The sequence below is a fragment of the Papaver somniferum genome, chromosome 8 (assembly GCF_003573695.1).
Source record: "Papaver somniferum cultivar HN1 chromosome 8, ASM357369v1, whole genome shotgun sequence".
Classification (NCBI taxonomy): domain Eukaryota; kingdom Viridiplantae; phylum Streptophyta; class Magnoliopsida; order Ranunculales; family Papaveraceae; genus Papaver; species Papaver somniferum.
Window position 1 is genome coordinate 88,847,451 of NC_039365.1, and position 20,282 is coordinate 88,867,732.

At 34.1% G+C, this 20,282-nt stretch overlaps 1 protein-coding gene and 1 long non-coding RNA gene across 6 annotated transcripts; one reads left to right on the forward strand and one right to left on the reverse strand.

Annotated features, from left to right (window-relative positions):
• The first annotated feature begins 761 nt into the window (after positions 1–761).
• Positions 762–6,131, forward strand: LOC113301960. 5 transcript variants are annotated; one of them, XM_026550791.1, is made up of 8 exons: positions 762–1,225; positions 1,594–1,833; positions 2,136–3,185; positions 3,648–3,845; positions 3,959–4,113; positions 5,266–5,376; positions 5,496–5,589; positions 5,883–6,023. In XM_026550791.1, the coding sequence occupies exons 2-7, from the start codon at positions 1,669–1,671 to the stop codon at positions 5,542–5,544; spliced, it is 1,728 nt and encodes a 575-aa protein (XP_026406576.1). In that variant the 5' UTR covers positions 762–1,225; positions 1,594–1,668; the 3' UTR covers positions 5,545–5,589; positions 5,883–6,023. The 5 variants fall into 5 exon arrangements, 2 of the variants coding, with proteins under 2 accessions (XP_026406576.1, XP_026406575.1); XR_003336574.1 differs by lacking the exon at positions 5,496–5,589 and having other exon boundaries at positions 5,222–5,376; positions 5,883–6,131; XR_003336576.1 differs by lacking the exon at positions 5,496–5,589 and having other exon boundaries at positions 5,225–5,376; positions 5,883–6,131.
• A 1,074-nt stretch (positions 6,132–7,205) lies between these two features.
• Positions 7,206–8,219, reverse strand: LOC113304447. Its single transcript, XR_003338208.1, has 2 exons — positions 8,023–8,219; positions 7,206–7,941 (listed from the first exon to the last, which is right to left on the reverse strand). It is a non-coding gene; the product is annotated as an uncharacterized LOC113304447 (long non-coding RNA).
• Positions 8,220–20,282: the final 12,063 nt, after the last annotated feature.

Here is a 20,282-nt window from a genome sequence, read left to right on the forward strand (position 1 = left end):
GCTGGCTACATTTTCCCTTTGGGTGACCTTTTTTGTTTTATTGTTGGCCCCTAAATTCTTTTGAGTGGCCCCTAAAAACGCCAGTTTTTATTATGGCCAACATAAAAACTTAATTGAAAGATACAGGCAGACTACGGGTCCGGATAATCCTTAAGGCTTAAGCGATAGTAAAATTTATTTACGCTTATTCAATGCGTGAGATAAGGATTTTATTTCATTCTCGTTTTTCCTGGTAAACGAGAAAGTGATACATCTCGCTCTCCGGACATAACTAGGAGAACCGTTTCTCGACCTCTATAATGAACGTGAGCTAAACAACTCTCTCAGAATTTATTTTTTTCATTCTCTTTCACTTTGGTTGTAGAGAAATTAATACTTCTCGATGTTTGGAGTGGAAGACATATGTTCTCAAGTTTTTTTTATAATTCTCGTTTACCATAGACATCGAAGTAGTTATATTATATATGGTTGGAGGAATCGTAAGATAGGGGCGTAGGAATTCTTCATTCTTAGGTAGAACCGAAATGGAGCAACCTATTCAAATTAGTGAGACTAACTAAATAGATGGTAGTGGAATGTTGCATTTCACCATCACTAATTTTTTGAGTGGTAGAGATATTTACAATTCGCGTTTTGAATTATGAACGTGAATCTTTTATTTCTTTTTCAGTGGTACAAACGAACCAAGCTTTTACGGACATATTTTGATACATATATGGAAAAAAGAGAGAACCATGTTTTAAACGCCAATAGTACATAGAAAAAAGAATAGAGAATCATGTTACGTTGTCCAATTATACCTTGATTAACCCCTGTTGCGGATTGTGAGTTTAAAATATTTCATAGGTTTTGAAAAATCAAATCTAGGATTTACACTTAAACTTCACCGTCCATGGAAAGAAGAAGCATGAATATTTGGGTTGTTTTGGAAGGTGGATTTTGTGTAAGGGTAGAATTGTCTGACTCGTAGGAAATTTTTGGATCGGTAGTATAGGTGAGTTGAATACGTTTTTCCCTCTCCCTTGATCCAAAGACCCCCTCCCAAAATGAAAACTCTTTACGACATTCCACTTCTCTTCGACCCTAAAACATTTTCATGTCTTAAAGGGTCCTCCTCCCTCCCCCCCTCTCTCTCTGTCTGCAACCAAACAACTCTTTCAGAAAACATCCAAAAAAAAAAATGGCAATTGATTAGTTTATCTATCAAAGCCTGGAGGTTCAGAAGGTAACAAAGATATTCATATTATATATAAAAAAGCACAGTAATTTGAACTCAAAATCAAGCCGTTCATATTGAATTTATTGATTTTGTATGGATTCAATTTACATTTTTATTATTTTATTTTATACAATTCTTTTTAATTTTCATTCAAAGGTAAAAGAAAAACAAACAATGTTCCTGTAAATCTGGATCAGGCTGGAGCGGTGCACCGATTTTATTTAACCTGATTATTGATTATTATAATTATATTATATTATTATAATCAATTCAATTCCATTATTGGTTAGTTCAGAGGGATTTAAGGCAGTCGCAGTTGTAGTAGTGCTTATAAATTTTTTAGGGTTTCATTTTTGTTTATTCTGTTAAATTAGGGTTTGTTGGTGATGCTGATAATGGGGGAGTTCAGGGTACATTTTGGGTAGAGCTGAGTATAATTTCAGAAGGTGATGGGTTCGAGTAGTAGCAAAAATGTTGTCGGATCTTCATCTTCATTCCCGTCCTCAACCAACGGTCGTCGAAAGAATCAATTGATTGCAACTACGGTTTCCAAGTGTTCATGTCTCGGTGGTCTATCATCTGGATCTTATGAAACTGATGCTAGTGAAGATGAGGTGAAGCAGTAATTTTTTCTCCTTTTGCTTTCATTTAAAGTTTTGGATTTTTTTGAAGCATTAAATATTCTATTTGTATAGCAAAGGAATTGAAAAAGAAGTTGCAAACCTTTGATAATCTTGTTTTCTCTTAGTTCTTCTTGATAGTGTAAATAACCCTATTTTGATCCTGCAATTGAAGAATTGAACTTTCTTGTCTTCAACTGCACGTAATTTTGTATGTAACTCACACATTCTTATCAGGTTTCATTTTTGTAACTTGTTGGAGATGATTCTTATGATTAAGTTCTTATGTACTATAGGTTTCTAATGAGCGCAACAAGGCAAGTAGGCGACTGAGTGGTGAAACCCTAAGTGTAGAGCAAAATAGAGCAGAATCAATCCAAGTGAAGCGTGGAAAGGTTAAAGTTTTAGAAGATTCTAGTGAAGTACCTTCAATATCTATTGAAAGTGAGCTTGATGACGAGTGGGGCCAAGTTAATGATGTTGCACGAACTTCTTCTGTAGCTTCTATAGCTGATGGCAGCTCTTCTCAAGTTGCTTCAAGTCGTTCACGTTCGCGCTTTAGTTTCTTTCCTGGTAATATAAGTTTCAGGCTGAGTAGAGCAGCCAGCTTAGGGTCATCAAGGGCTTATTCTCTTTTCCCTAATGGTTTCACGGGTTCAAACGCTGAAGAAGGTTTTCCTGTACATACTGATTCCACCATTAGTTCGATTAACAGAAATGAAGTCCATCAAGAGACCCAATTGCTTCCTGAATGCAGTATTAGTAGATTACCTGCTGCGCAGGTTGACAGTGTATTACAAGTAGATTCTTTGGTTCCAAGGCTTCCCGTTCATTTACAGGATGTTGAAATCATTTCCGCTCGAGATATGGCTCGAAATAATGAGAATACTGGGTCTGGTGTAAGTGGGAATCTGTTGAGGAATATTACAGATGTAGAAAGCATGGAATCAAGACGTCCGGATAGACGGATTAGATCACGAGAACCTGTTGAGAGGAGTGTTCGGTTTAGCCGAACCCTGAGTGTTGGCAGACTGCGAGACAGGGTTCTTCGAAGATCTTCATTTTCGGATGCATTGTTTGGTCGGCTTCAAGAAGACAGAGTTGTTAGAGATTCTAGTCAAGATAACGGAGCACAAGCCTGGGCTGGCATTACAAGACCCTTGGATTCTAATGGGACTGCTGAACAGACACAAGCTTCATCTAGTTATCCTCCTAGTGAATTGAACTCTATCTACAACAGTCAAGGTTATGATGTCGACGCCTCACGAACCAGAGAAGCTAGGTATCACGAAATAATGGAGCGTAGAACAGATTTTCTGGAGAGGAGAAGAAGAATTAGATCTCAGGTCAGTATCATCTTTCAAATAGAAAAATATGAACTAACCATTTTGTTGAAATTATTATACTCCCTCCGTCCCACGAAAAGTGGGCTTTCAGCTTGTCATTTTTGCCTAAAAATAGGCAAAATTAGAAAAGTGAAAGACCCACTTTTTGTGGAATGGAAGTAGTACTAAGCAGTAGTAGATGGGATAAGGTACCATGTGTCTTTTTACATTTCTTAGGGGTTGGACGAAATTAAATCCTGTGGATAATACGAAGCGTATAACCAGACAAAGAGAAAAAAATTGTCAAGATTAATGTATTTGAAAAGAATTGGACTGATAGTTTATAATTGTATAAGCTGTTTGGAAGTTGTATGTTTCTGAGGGTCTGTTATTTCTCCTTTCCATTTTAAATAGGTTTTGTCTCTTAAATTTGTGCTGATTTAATTGGCAACAACGTCAACCGCTTGCTTTTCTGGAGTGTAGGTCCGCGCACTTCAGAGGTTGGGTAGTCGCTTCGAGAACTTGTCTGGGCATGAAAGATCATGTATATTGTCTGGCCAGCATAGAACTGGCCTTTGCACATGCCGAACGATTAACAGGACCAACACCAACCCAGATGATGACACAAGTGCTAGAGCTAGCATATCTAGAATAGTTATGTTAGCAGAAGCTTTATTTGAGGTAGTGTTATATCTTGTTTTGATTATGGAAAATTTGTATGATGTAAACTATATCTGGTGGGCTTAGTACTTCCACGGGACATAAACCTATTTTTGGTGAACTCTCTTAATTAGGTTCTGGATGAAATCCACCAGCAATCTGTGGTTTTATCCTCTCGGCCCTCTGTATCTTCAATTGGATCTGTCCCAGCACCAAAAGAGGTGGTGGAATCTATGCCTGTAAAGATATATGCGAAGTCACAGAAACAACAGAATGACGATGCTGCACAGTATGTATACATTGTTGTTCTCGTTGCCTTTAATCATGGAAACCATGTATTTTTTATTTGGTAAACCTATTGCAGCATACACATCAGACTTTCCGTAATTTTATCACATAAACTTGGCATCTAGAACTACTAGTAGTCTCCAATTTCAGAACTTTAAAACATCCATTTTCTGTAATGACAGATTTCTGTTTAACCTATACGAGTAAATACAAGTCTTTCGAAAATTTAACTGTTAATTGAGCGAAGACCTACTACATGGCTGGACTATCAGAAAACTCATACTTCGTGACTTCGTCTAACCTTATAAAATTCTTTTGATATGTATGAATTAATTTACAATCCTGTTCACTGACGAGTAATATATGAATTTAAATCCATGTCCTTACGAGTGCCCAACACCATATTCCATGGTCTCCATGGTCATGCATAAAACAGTATTAGTATTCCTACCTGTCATAGATGTACGTTCTGAACTCTGTAAAAGAAGGAAGTCAAGGTCTGAAAGTTTTTGGTTTAAGAGCTTTCTGCCTTGATCCTTGGGAGCTGATACTGATGCAGGATGGAGAGATACAAATGTCCTTCCAGATGCTACTGCTTAATGGAAAGTGTCAAAAATCAAGAGAACAAACGTGGACCGACTGCTGTAGAATGCAACTTACACAGTTGAGGGAAGTAACTTAGTCTGTTTGATTTAGTATTCCCTAAGTTCGTCTATTGTTGTTGATCGTTGTCTAGGATGCTAGGTTGGTAAGTTTGATAATTTGTTAGTGGAACTACTTGTACCTTTGGTTTAGCAGATAATTATCTACTGGTTGCTTAAGAACAAACATTGCATATGAAAAAACAGAATATCTAAGCACAGGATATAAGGGTTTTCCACGTTATTGAGGCGCTTTTAACTGCTCTATACATGTAATTTTGTTTTCAGACATATGCATGGCAATTGTTTTCATGAATAACCATTCCATGCTATGCTTAATATTAGAAAACCCTGGAGTCACTCCACATGTTTCTTTTGACTTCAGAGTCCAGATTTTAGATATTTTCTTATGCCTTTTAGAGAGATTTAATCTTGTCGTACATTTTAAGTTACTCATTATTTTTTCAGCAGCGTCATAACCTTTTCATTCCAAATTTTGCCTTCGGCGGCAGATGTTACATATGCCTTGTAGAGTATGAGGAAGGAGATTGCATGCGAATTTTGCCTTGTCATCATGAATTCCACCAGACATGTGTAGACAAATGGCTGAAAGAGATTCACAGGTATAAGCAACGAAAGGTTCCTTTCCCCAATCTGTTCGCGAAACCATCTGTTTGTATTTTGGATTATCATATACAGTCGTTGATTTAGCCGTTCTAAACAACAAACCAAAATAATGCAGTCAGTTAAAGGCTCTTCATCTGATATTATATCTTGCCTCGTCATCATGAATTCCACCAGACATGTGTAGACAAATGGCTGAAAGAGATTCATAGGTAAATGCAACGGATGGGTCCTTTCCCCATTTTGTTCGTGAAACCATCTGTTTGTACACAGTCGTTGATTTAGCCGCTCTTAATCAACGAACCAAAGCAAATGCAGTTAATTAAATGCTCTTAATCTGATATATATCTTTAGTTAATCACATCCTTACACGCGCAAGTAAAATGATATCTGTTACAACTGCGAATCAGTTTTGTTTTGCTGTGGTAAAATGCTCAATTATCATACAATCCGAGACATGTTTATAAAGTTTTGATCATATTCAGATTCTTTCATGTTTCTGCAGGGTATGTCCACTTTGCCGCGGGGATGTCTGCAGATCGGAATCTTTTGCCGTAGACAATTGAGGTTAAAGCTTTGATGATGTGCTCATTGCTCTCCCATGACCCAAGCATACCTTGTCAAGCGCTTGCAGAAAACGAAACTTTTGGTAGCCGTGAACTGTTGTCTGTTTGAGAAGATTCAGATATTGAAGTTCGGTTTATCAGTCCCGTAAGAAGAGTGTGTTCCCCTGATATTAGCCAGAAGCAAATGCCGATCCCATGCAAAAACTGGTCCGAAATTCTTGGACGAAAATTGCATTTTTAGGAAGCCTAAAATGCAGAGAAATAGAGACCGGTCGGGTGACCCACATTGTTGTTCACTTGTTCATTTAGAATACGGAAGTTATATATATATATATATATATATATATATATATATATATATATATATATATATATACATAGTAATGCTCAGCTTGCATAATCAAATCAGCAATGGTGGTGTTACATGCTAGAATTATGTATCGGTAGGCACTCCTGTTAAAAAAATTACAATCAGAGAAAAAAATATGGATGATTAAAATTCTTCCGAGTGATATTTTTAACTGCAATCTTTCATGTTGGACAACCTTAAATAGCCACTCTAATTAGATTGCACGACGAAAAAAATAATTAGCTGATGTTAATTCGCTGGGAAGTGATGAACTCCTTCAGGCATATACTTCCCTCCATCTTTTTTATTTGATATAGTCAAAATACTAAGCAAATCCTACAAATTGTCATGATTAATGCTTGACTAGTCCTATTTAATATTTTGTTATTACTAAAATTAAAATTACCCTTATTTAAAAGAAGTATATATTAACAAATATTGCAGAAATTAACATGAAAAGTATAATTAGTTTGCCCCCTGTGACATAATCTCAGACGCCATCCACTTCGGTTTTCTTGGCTAGGTTACCCACTGGTAGGCTAGCACAACAACTTGTTCAATTAATGTAGTAGTATGTTATTGGAGCTTAGCTTGTTAGGCTTCAAACTAGTTAATGTAATACTCTTTATCCAATAATTAAAAAATATAATTAAAAAATATAAATTGGGTAATATTATTATTTTATGAAATATTTTATAACTATCCATAAATGTATTGAATAGATTTTTCTCCTATATATGATGATACTATTTAAGATTTTTAATTAAGTTTGAATTAAAAATGATTTTATGATTATAAGAAATAAGGGATATATTTGATAGTTTAAGGGAAAAATATATCTATAAGCAAAACGGACATATAAAAAAGACAGACCAAAATAGAATACAGAACAAATAAAAAAAGACAGGCATTGTGAAATGGAATAAAGATGGACCAAGCTACCAAGCTAATTGTGAAAAGGGTGTTTTACAAAATTATTACACTCCCTTAATTAGTTTTACAAAATGATCATAGCTTTAATTAGTGTTTGCAAAGTGGTATTTTCCCATCCGACTTAACTGCTTTGAGAAAAACAGTGTGACTTTTGTCTTAAACACCCTTCCCGATTTGTTGAAGTGATGGTGATGAACTGGTGGTGGTGGTGGTGGTGATGGCGGCTATACCAGAAGAGGAAACGGTGAATCCTTTGAGGGAATGTGATGTAACGATACTGAATGCGGGCTGAAGTTCCGATGCCATGTAAGGATCCTAATCTATTTCACCAGCAACAGCAACCAGCAGCAGCAACACCACCCCCTACAAGCAACAACAACACACCAGCAGCAAGCAACACCACTGTTTATAACCAACACCACCACCACCAAGCAACTTAGCTCCAACCCATCACCAAATTCATTCCATTAGAAACCCCCAACAAACCAGATTCGTCTCTCTTATGCACCACCACCTCCAACCACCGCAATACCATCTTCTAAGCTTCTAATTCACCGTAGACAACAACCTCCAATTCCTTCTTCCCTGTAATCAACAAATTCAACCTGCAACTACTTGACTAAGTCCTTCACCATTCACTCAAAAACCCATTCTTGGTTCCTAATTCTTCGTTCAAACCCTAGTTTCACCTGAATCTACACCCCTTCATCGAATTCCTGTAATTTGTACACAATCATTACCACCGTTTAATTACTGATTCAAAATCACAAAATAAAACTAGGGTTGTTAGATCTTACCTCTTTCCATCTCCCATCTTCAAAATCACAGAATCAAATTAGGGCATGAACAAGGTTTTACTATGATTCATGGTTTCGCCTTCATCATCTCCATCTCTTCAGAGGTGAAAATATCGGGCAGAAGCGGGGGCAAATGAGGCAGGATATGGATCTGTAGAGTATTTGTGTTAGGGTTTTGCTTTGAAGGTAATGATCCGACAACCCTAGTTTTTTAGAGATTTGATATAAGGGTAATTAGGTAACTGCGGCAACTGACATAACGCTGACACGTGATATAACGGAGTCGTTAGTTGTCTAGTGACTGCTTTGTTAATACTTTGTAACAGTGGGACTTTTTTGTAAACCGGAATTATGAACTGTGACCGTTTTTGTAAATACCCTTGTGAAAATTTGGACCACACACCTAGAAAATCATTAGGATCGCGGGGGCCCATGCGGTGTAAAATTACAAATTTAGGCCTCTACTACGCCGGGAAGAAACAATTACAGGGGCATCGTTTTAAACCCCGTACCTACACTAGGGTAAATTTTAAAGAGCGCCCGGATCTTTTGGCTAGAAATTTGCCCTTATTTTAATCGAATGTGATTAAGAGCATATAAATAATTTGAGCGTATAATAGAATCAATCCACGATTGGCGGGTATAACTACTTTTCCCATCCTTAGTTTTTTTGCAAAGTTTTTTTTCTTTTTCTCTTTTGCTTTTTAAGCCGAAGTTATATACTTCCTCCGGAGAACTAAAATTCTTTAGTCCCTGTAGATAGGCATAAAAAAAGACTTCAATGTGGTTTCTTCCATGTTTACCCTTATTAAAGAACATGATATTAATAAACTTAGTTAATGTCTTTAGTAATTCCCAAGAACAATTACACTTTCGAATGGATAAAAACTCTTAATAAATTGATATTTTCCATATTTCCTAGATAAATATATTGGAATTGATGAGGGTAAATCAAGGAACATAAGGAAAATTTATAAAAACCAAAAAAAAAATTATTCTTAGAGAATTTCACTTTTCTGCCTATATATATATAGGGGGAGTATTAATTAAAAATATAGGAAAATTATTATGGTATCCTTCGCATTAAATAAAAACTTAAAATTTAAAATCATTCTCATATCCCTCATCTTTCTCTTCTCTGTTGGTTAGGTTTGACAAAAATAAAAGGTTTATCATCATCTCTTTCACACGATTTTATCGACAACTAATCGTTGCCTCCAAAATTTAATCACTTCTATTAAAATGCCTCATCGTAAACGAACTCAAAACCCTAAACCTGATCCGAAAGTGGGAGTTGCGACTCAATCAAAATCGAAAGCGCAACAAATACTCAAAGATAGGTTACATCGAATTGTCGTTGAAGAAGAAACCGAATCGGATGATCAAACTCTCAATCAAATGGCTTCTGTGAGAAGGTAAGTGATTCTGAATTACTTTATAAGTGTTTTTGTTGATTTAAAGTAGTGGGTTTAGGCTAGAATGATGAACCCTAACTGAAAATTTTCAGTTACAATCAACTGTCGGTATTGAATCTATATTGAAGACGCTTCCGGCAATGCGTGTCTGCATTGTATTTCATATGAATGCCATACCGGTACTGGTTTCAGAATTGTTTTAGATATGAAAACCATGCCGACAAAGATGTCTATAATCACTAGATATTGCATGTCCAAAAACGACATTGATTTTAGATTGCATACAACGCCGACTACTAATTCCGGTGTTTAGGGACTGAGTCAAGCATGGCTTTATCCGCCATAAAATCTTCAAAATTGCAGAAAAATTCTTTATTTTATGTTACATTTTTGGTTTAGCACACTAAATATTTAAATTTAGTCTAATAAGTCTTCACATTTTCATAAACTTTTTTGTAGCCCCCCTTGATATTATTTTCTAGCTCTGCAACTGCAGGCGTTGCTTCTCAAGTTTAGTTTCAATGTCGGTAACACCTTTGATTGTACATAAAACTTTGGAAGTTTTATATCAGCCGGCATTATCGACTTTTCGTCCTGCAAGAATTAGTCTCCTTAACTTGATTAGGAAACTTCAAAACATGACCAATATAGCATTGCATCATGTATACAGGTTCCGAAACCTAAAACGGTTGGTTGAACTTAGTAGAAAAAGTGTCTAAGACTTTTATCCTCAACTAGTCCATAACTAGCATCCTAGAAGGCATGATTTCGAAACCAACACCAAACCTTCCAAGAATACAAGTCATTTTCTTGTTCATTTATTATCTTACTTAGTCAACGATCAATGATCACTCTCACTAAAATCATATAATGTTGGAATAATTGTCAAATTATGCCTGCACAACAAATAAAATCAAACATAAAACAAATAACGTCATGGCTGAGTCGCGGACTTGGTCGCTTTCTTTAAGACGTTTCGCGGCTCTGCCCAAGATTGTGCAAGCAGTTCTTCAATGTCGCTTCGTCCTCAGGATAAAATAGCCGAGATCAATCTCTTACACAAGCACTCTTGTACGGTGATAGGATGTGAAACTTTTACACTTCATTCTTGCTCAGAAACTCATTTAGAAAAACACATACTTGTTTTTCTTTCTTACAATAATTCATTTTGCTTTTAAATTCAAGAAACATATAAGAAAAACTCTCCATAAGAAAAAAGGCTTCAACAACTCCTCTAATTCTTTTCATTTTCATTTTTATTTTTTTAAACTCAAGAGACATAATAGAAACTCACTCTTAAAAGATGAAATTCTCTTTCTTCTTCCAACCAAATTCTGATTTTATACTCAAAACTTTTTTTTTTAATGTCATTCAATGATAAGCTATTATGCTGTATTAAATACTATTAATAAAGCAAAATATGAAACAGTCAAACTCGATTATAACCAAAATTAGTTTTTATTTAAGAAACTTAAATGCTATTAAAAACTTTCTTTATATTTATTGGGAAATAAATTTATGTTTTAAATATATATTCCCAACAATCCCCCACTTATATTTTTAAAACATTGAGCAAGAACGTATAGAGTTGTGCATAAGCAAAGGTGTCTGCGACTTGAGCCTTTACATAGTGTTAATAGGCTCCCTTAAAATCCGACCATATAGTGAACATAAGTCTTGAAATCTATGAGATAATAAGTTTGCTTAACACACACGACTACACTAGTGTAAAGTCTAAAGCCAACGCATTACGTCCCTGCGCTTGTATCCCAGTTTAATGAGTGATCTAGAGAACTGCCCATATTCTCATAGAAAGCGGCCACACTTTCACATTCACATAGGTAAATTTATCAAGAGTACTCCTGAAAGTACCCCACTCTAAATATAGGTATAAACATCATTAAGAGTTTAAAATTAAAAATTAAACTCAACCTCTACTCTCTTCAGGATATCATGCCATGGGATGAATTCTTCAAAGCATGATTCTCGCATCTCTATATCATTTATGACTTCGTCTAGTCCCTTTGAACCTATTTCTAGGTTGGGTATCCATCATAGATGACTCAACCTCAATGGGCATCAACCTCATCCATAAGATATATTCACATTTTCTTATCAATCCTTTCATCAAAGGACTAATGAAATCTCTTTCCAGATACTATATAATCCATTCTCATAACATCAACTCTTGTAGTTGTCATAAAGTTCTCAATTCTTGAAATAGCCACGGTACTATCACATTGGATTAATATGTCTTTTCCTCTATCCACTATAGAGGATCGAATCACCCCATCCCTTAAAGGATTCAACTGAAAGGATGTCCAATCAGCTTCGCAACATCCTTAAAGGATTGCGGTAACCATTTAGATAGTGAACTTCTAGGTGTAAGGTGTGTTTGAAATACCTCATAACCTTCTCAAAATTTTACCAATTTTCCATACTAAGATTGGTAAATCTGAATATATAACCTCCACTACGGAGGTAATATACCCCCACTACAAAAAATACTTATATATAGTCAATCACGTAGCAAAGAAACATACTTAGATACCATACTCATGTCTAGTGCAATCACACACAATCTCAAAAGCATTAGCACTAAACCAAATGAGTGAAAGATAGTTTACAGTCAGACTACATAAATTTCTATCTCTTTTAAAATTCTATTTTCATTGAAATGAAATAGATCCAAAGAAAAATCTATTATTAACATCATGCACCATCTTCATTCAAGTCTTTCACGTCAAATAGTAAACTAAGCATGTTCTTAATTTCATTTTCATCCTATAAGTTAGAATAAAAATTCAACACATCACATGTGCATACAAAACAAAGAGTATTGTGCATTTCACTTTCATCAATTCTGAAATCATCCGAATGAATCAAGTAAACAATTTTATTTCTTTTAAATTGTTTTAAAGTTGTTTTCAGAATATAAATGATATATTATATAACTTATATGCTTTCTTTTATGGTAGAAACTACATAGTTTTCCATGCTTGGTTTACATATATATTCTCATCTTTGACTTACACAAAAGTATATATATTTCTACTTATGACTATAACAAATCATACATCGTAGAAACAACATCAACAAAACAAGCATGTGAATTAATTTTAGCGACATGAATACAAGTGTCAATGATTTTCTGTTTGCCTGTCTAAAAACAATAGGCTCACGAATTTATTTCTCCAAAGATTAAATCTTTAAGAACGAAGTTACTTTCTATGAGAAGTTATCTTCAAAATTATAATCAACAAAATATTCATGACTAAAATTTAATCTCACTATATATGATTTTCTAGGTTCATTCTTAGTTAATTACTTGTCATTTTCATTTTTCTAGTTCCTCTAATTTAAATCAAATATGTTAAAACATAGGATATGGAACCCCCAATATTTTTTGACTCAAACAAGAATTTCAAAACAATATCAAAAGACTCCAAAAATTGTGAAAAATAATGAACCAATGATTTAAACCCAAAGCGTTTTGCACAATATAATGAATAAAAATTCAAACAATTTTTGTGAAAACAACATCGCCTAATTCACTACTCAAAAGATCATATTTGATATCAAGACAAGTTACTCGAAGCATCTTTATAAAATTCTCAAATATTTTATTTCATCCAATATCAAGTTGCGTAAGATTTGAAAGTGTACATGCTTTTATGAGTTAGGTAACATTACATACATGTTACTCAAAAAATTCACCAAGTTTATAAGAAAATATAACATGCTCATATTCATCACTAACTCGTTGATTTCTTAAAAAGCATGACAAAATATGATATTTCAAATATTGAAAATTCAATTTATGTTATGATAAAATTGCAATATTATGCTCAATCATTTTATCTATAACATATCATTTGTAGTATTGCAATGATCAAATTCAACAAATTTATAATCTCAATCTAGGAGGAAACTAGATTCTTTCTCATTTCGGAAGTATGAACATTTTTAATAAAATTGTTCTACCCGAAGTAAACTTTGAAACCATACCAATACCGGAAATCCTAGTGATGTGAGTATATCTCAACACCACTTTCTTTCAAACGATTTGGTTCAAATTTTGAACCATAACCTATCAAAACAAACATGGTGTAAAACACCAATATATACCAACCTTTCACTGTATCCACAATTCACGTTAACTTAGCTTGAAAAGCGTTGTTAATAACATTTGATATCCTTGCAATGTTGTGCAAGAATAGCAAATAAATTCATAATAAATATTATGTTCATTTCTTGGAGAGAGTTGATATTCACATTAGTTTTGACTAGGTTTTTAATTATTTCGGTTTTGGGCTCGTATAAAATTTCATCTCATAAGTTCCAAACTTATATGAGTTACATGTTTATTGTCATACACAATAATTCTCAATATCTTGTATCCCTAAAATTTATTCTAAGATTGAACAATCAATTTATTCAATTTAGAATGTCATTATTTGATCACTACAATTACTACAAATAGTTCATCAAACACACCTCAATTGCTTTTAAAGCTCAGTTGGTTATAAACCATTTTCCATTCTCTGCGCACCATCAAAGAAATCAGCAACCTCATTGCTCCTCACCTCGATTAATCTCCCGCAATTTTTATTTCATTGGAAAATAAAAACTTGCTCAAGTAAGTGAATTATCACCTGCCACAATCATTTACACGTGAGCATTTGAAGCCAAAAAATAAGTAAGGTATGCACTCACATAATTACTTAAAAATCAAATGAAACATATCACTTCAAGTTTCTCTTAAATTTCAAACAAAGATTCAAAGTTATATAGTCATAACATCATACATGTAGTTATAACTTTCTACTAAGCATATTATCAAACACCTGTGGCGCAATAGTTTGATTTCTAACAATGATCTTCTTTTACATTACAAAAACTAGACTATGAAGTACTAGAATCAAAACATGATTTTTTTAATGTAATTTCTTATATCTCTAATCTCTAATCTCAAGTGTCAAATCCCTTATTTTGGATAGATATACACAACGATTTTAAAATCACCATATTTCTCAAACCAAAAATATAAATGGGAAATTTCAAAATGGATTTTGAAAATAAAATCCCGATCTACAAGTTTCATATCCACAAATTCAAAATAGTTATACAAAGATTGGGACATACGAATTCAATTAGGGATAAATTTCTGCCCATCAAAAATTTCAGCAACGTTATGCGGTTTTATAAAATATCTTAAAAATACTTTTGGTATCCAAATATTCTGAAATTTAACGTGCATTATCCTCATGATGTCTAGTATATCTAGTAAAAATTTCTAGACCCAATTCATTTTCGTGTAGGAGATAAAAATAAAACCTACAACATCTTAAAAACATTTGTTTATCATCAAAAACATATATATATTTTTTTATCTATGCTAAATATTAATGAAGAAAAATATTTAACCATGAAATTCCTAGTCCATTAACATCAGTTATAAATTTACTTTAGGTACCAAGTAACCTAATTCCAAGCATCATGCTAAATCGTTAAAGAAAAGTTATACCATTCATATAATTCTATAAAACAAATTAAACAATGATACTTATCGTGTTTGAGCTATTGTTTTCATTTGATATCCATGGCAGAATGAAACGTCTTAGAATTGTTGGAACAATTGCCAAATTATTCCTGCACAACAAATAAAATCAACATAAAACAAATAACGTCATGGCTGAGTCGCAGACTAGGTCTCTTTCTTTAAGACGTTTCGCGGCTCTGCCCAAGATTGTGCGAGCAGTTCTTCAATGTCGCGTCGTCCCCAGGATAAAACAGCCGAGATCAATCTCTTACACAAGCACTCTTGCATGATGAGAGGATGTGAAACTTTTACACTTCATTCTTGCTCATAAACTTATTAAAAACCAAGGATGATCACACACTTGTTTTTCTTTCTCACAATAATTCATTTTGCTTTTAAATTCAAGAAACATATAAGAAAAACTCTCCATAAGAAAAAAGGCTTCAACAACTCCTATAATTCTTTTAATTTTCATCTTTATTTTTGTAAACTCAAGAGACATAATAGAAACTCACTCTTAAAAGATGAAACTCTCTTTCTTCTTCCAACCAAATTCTGATTTTGTACTCAAAACTTTTTTTTTAATGCCATTCAATGAGAAGTTATTATGGTGTATTAAATACTATTAATAAAGCAAAATATGAAACGGTCAAACTCAATTATAACCAAAATTAGTTTTTATTTAAGAAACTTAAATGCTATTAAAAAATTTCTTTATATTTATTGTGAAATAAATTTATGTTTTAAATATATATTCCCAACATATACCCATATCTTCTAGGTTGTATATACATAAAGAATATTATACCGTCACTGGTATCGGTCCAAAGAGTGAACACTTTTGATTGATAAATGTATAGAATGAATATAATTCATAAAGAAGATTCAATCTTCACGTTGTTAACCTATGTTGAATAGAAACATCTTCATAGATTTTTTCTGTGTACCTTTTTATTTGTTCTTTAATCTGTAAGGGTAACTTAAAGTTATTTTTGATCCTAAATGATCTTACTACCTAGATCTAACCTAATCGTAGTTGAACTCAGTAGTAGTATCTTAAGAGTATATTTTTCGCATCCAAACTTCACAATACAAACTTGACATGGTACGTCTGTGGGTTTAACCGAGTAATGCTCTAACAATTTATATTTTTCGTTTGACCCTTCATTTTACAAAACTTTCAATATATATCCGTCTTTCCATTTTGTTGAATAATTTCGTTTGGACCTTTATCTCAGAAATTTTCCAATACGTATCTATATTTCCATTTTGTTGAATAACTATAACTGAAAATCTATTTGAAATCAACTAATGCATAAAGCAACACAAAAACGAACCAAATTCTCACGCAAACCGAAGCACTAAATAAACCTCAACTGAAGTCCTAATTTGTATCGAATTGAAACCCTTGAAAAATAAAATAATTGAACCCTAAAAATCATCATCCCCAACAATACCCACCACCACCATCATCAACACCATTGCAAGAAACAAAACGACAACTTATGCAAGGTAAAGAGAATCAGAAAATAAGGATACACCGCTTTGTTTCTTATAATGAACTTGTAAACTTTTCGGCTTAGTATTTAGATGTTTTACTGTTTTAATGGAAAACACATGTTATTGAAACATTTTTTTCTTACGACTGCATTATTTATGTTTTTCTAATTTTGACTCCAAACTTACATGATTAGATTAAAATATTACCAAACACACCAATTTTTGAATGATGGGGTTTATATGAAAAGACTTATTACGTCTAAAAGATGACATAAAAATACGAAATATGATTATTTAATAGGTAATATAATAAGTTTTTATTCTAACGAGTTAGGCTAACCCCTATGGATTAGATTGAACTGCTAGATTGGAAAAAAAGTGTTGCAAATCATGAAAAAAGTTAACAGTGATAGTTGATAGTTCTCTCACCTAGCATTTGCTCGCAGTCCAACTATCAGCTAGTTTCAAAAGCTGAACCGTTCAGCGCTCAAAAAGTAACCAAAACGCTGAACCATTCAGCGCTATATAATTTTTTCTCATGGAGAGAGAGGAAAAGATGGAGAGAGAATGAAAAGAGCGAGAGAGAAAGTGTAAAAGAAGGAGAGAGAAGAAAAAGAGGGAGAGAGAGGCAAAGAGAGAGAAACGTGAAAAGAGAGGAAAATAAGGAGAGAGAAATAAATTTAAATGGTGAACGTTGTTTGGTTCAGCGTTTAACGCTGTTTGATTCAGCGTTTCTCTGCTAGATTCGCCATCCCATAGGACTTATGAGGTTGCCCATGCTGACGTGGATGGTCAATCTAGCAGCTAGATATGTTGCCCATATGACTAAGCCTTACAACATCATTGTCAAGTACAGAATTGACCTTGTTCAGCTATTAAAGAATGCAATTCATTTTAGAATTATAGTAAAACCTCTCCGGAGGAATATTCCGTATAGGAATAAACTCCATTTAATAATAAAAATTTATGGTCCCGACTTGGGCCAGTTATATTTAAGAATAAACTCCATATTGGAATAAGTTATAATTTTTTCTGGTCCCGTTTTAAGGAACCTACCTTCATATAAAAATAATTGACATCATAATATAAATATATAACACTTGTCATACATCAAAGTTTAAGATGAAAAGATTCTTGTAACCATATTACAAGTTCGTTTTGCTTCAAAATGGATTTTTTGATTTTTTTTGTGCACAACTTAGTATGAATATCTTCATATTCATTTGATTTCATTTGTCGATTTTCGATATGGTAATTGTGACGTATGTGAATCGTTTTATTAAAAAAAATTATATATACCTAAATATATATAAAGAAAAATCCTATTTTTCTTATACGTACGCATGAATATGCCCAAATATACATATGAAATTTTTTCTTTTGGTCTATTCAAGTTAGACCTCCATATAAGAATATTTTTTTATGGTCCCTAAAATATTCTTATAAACGAGTTTTACTGTATTCACGTAAGTCTACATTTAGGAAAGTTACATTGTAAGGTCAAGTGGAGACCGGGATGGTGGGAATCTTCTGGTTGTCTCTTAACCATTATCGGGTCATCCATCACTAAAAACCAATCTGGGAGAAAACCTATCTAAACTAATAATATTAAGATATTTTCTCATGTGTCACTCGTATTTATCGATTATTTTAATCCTTAATTAGAGATGTTGCATCTCTTACCCAAGCATATTATCTAGTACACTGGAGTTCCTTACCAGGCATTGTAGTAAAATAAAATCTGGTATGAAAAAGAATAAAACTAATATCACCGCCTAATATCACACGTGATAGCTCTATGGCTCTAAGAGCAACTGCAGTGGACGACCAAACCTATAATTATGATCCATGAACAAGACGCAACGGGACGGAGTAAAGATTAAAATCTGGACCAAAACCAAATTCAGGACCATATTTGGTCTGGGACCAAGACCAAAACTATATATAGTGGAGCGGATGTATAATCACCGTTTGTCATCGGGCGTGTATATAATCTACGCATGTTGTGAAACGTACGTAAAGTCACCGCCCCATAAAGAGGCGTGTATATAAGTTACGCCCAGTTCAGGCGTTGCTGAAATGTTCGCCCGTTGGGACGTTGATAAAGTTTACGCCCCACGCCAGGCGTTCATAAAATTGACGCCCCATTCAGACGAAGATTATACAAACACCCCAGCCCGGCGTTGATATTGTTAACGCCCCACGCCAGGCGTTGATATAGTTAACGCCCCAGCCCGGCGTTGATATTGTTAACGCCCCACGCCAGGCGTACATATAGTTAACGCCCCATTCCGGCGTTGATATAGTTAACGCCCCACTCCAGGCGTATATATAGTTAACGCCCCAGCCCGACGTTGATATTGTTAACGCCCCACACCAGGCGTTTATATAGTTAACGCCTGTTGTTGAGCGGACTTAATATCTCCGCCCCAAGCTTGAGTTTAAAAAAAAAATTTAAAACGTTAGACAAAATTGATTTTGAAATTTTTTTATACCGTTGGTAATTCGAACGTTGAAGAAAATGGAACGTTGGATAATTTGGAACGTTGGAAAGTTTGGAAGACATTTTGGAACGTTGAAAATTTCGGAAGAAACACCTATATATACACATGAGATCCTGTGACATTTTCCTCCAACTAATACTTCAAACTATCTATCACACCAATAAGAAGAAATATTATTTCTGCTTTCAAATCATTTGGAAAATTTTCACGGATTCGCTTACAATGGCACCAAGAGTAGCACGAGGTCCAAATTTTACGACAATCGAAGATGTAACAATGTGTAAAATTCATTTATCTATATCTCAAGATTCTAGTGTTGGAGCTGATCAATCAGAGGCGACGTTGTGGACTCGTATCAAGGATGATATTGAACTTCATTTACCTAATAATCCAGAGCGGTCTTGGAGTTCTTGGAAAAAACGATATCAGGGAATAAGTAAAGATGTGGCGTTATTTTCGGCAAAAGAGGCAGAAGTTGAAGGTGAATATCATACTGGATGGGGTCCTGAAAAGAAGGTAAGCATTCTTGATTTTTCGAACAATTGTTTTCTAATATTTAATAAGCGCCCATGTACTTAAGTGTTTTTAAAAACATTAACAGCTTGAAGAAGTTAACAAGAGGTTCAAGGAATGCAACGATGGGAAAAAATTTAAGCACGAAGAGTGCTACCCAGTTGTGTTAGAAAATATAAAATATAATCGACGATCGACTTTTGTATTCGATACGACGCATGATTTGGACACTTATGAGAATAACGAGGAAGATGATGAAGGACCGCAAACAACAACTCAAGGAGAGACCGGTAACGACACAGATGGGGGAGACATAGAGAACACATATCTTCGTAAGATGGGGAAAAAGCAGCAAAAAGATTGAAGAAAACAGGGAGAGAGAAATCCAGTCACCAAGAGGAATTGATGGGAATAATTATTAAAGAACAACAAAATTTCAATACTCATTACCAAGCACAATCAAGATTCAAGATGGAACAAAGAGCAGCAGAGTTTGCAGCAAAACAAGCTGAACATGCGGCAAAAATAGCCAAGCAAACTGAAGACGAAGAATTTCGCATCATTATGATGGATCTTGAAAAAATGGAACCTGTACAACAAGAGTACTTCCGACTTCGCAGGGCGGACATAGTTCGGAATAAAAGAAACCAATCTTAACACAAAGGCGGAATAGTTCAAACCTTAATTATTTCTCCTATTTAGTGATTAGTAGTATTATTAGTATTATTATGTTTTAAATTTCTTATTATCTGAACAATTAGCATTATTATTATGTAATTTTTGGAT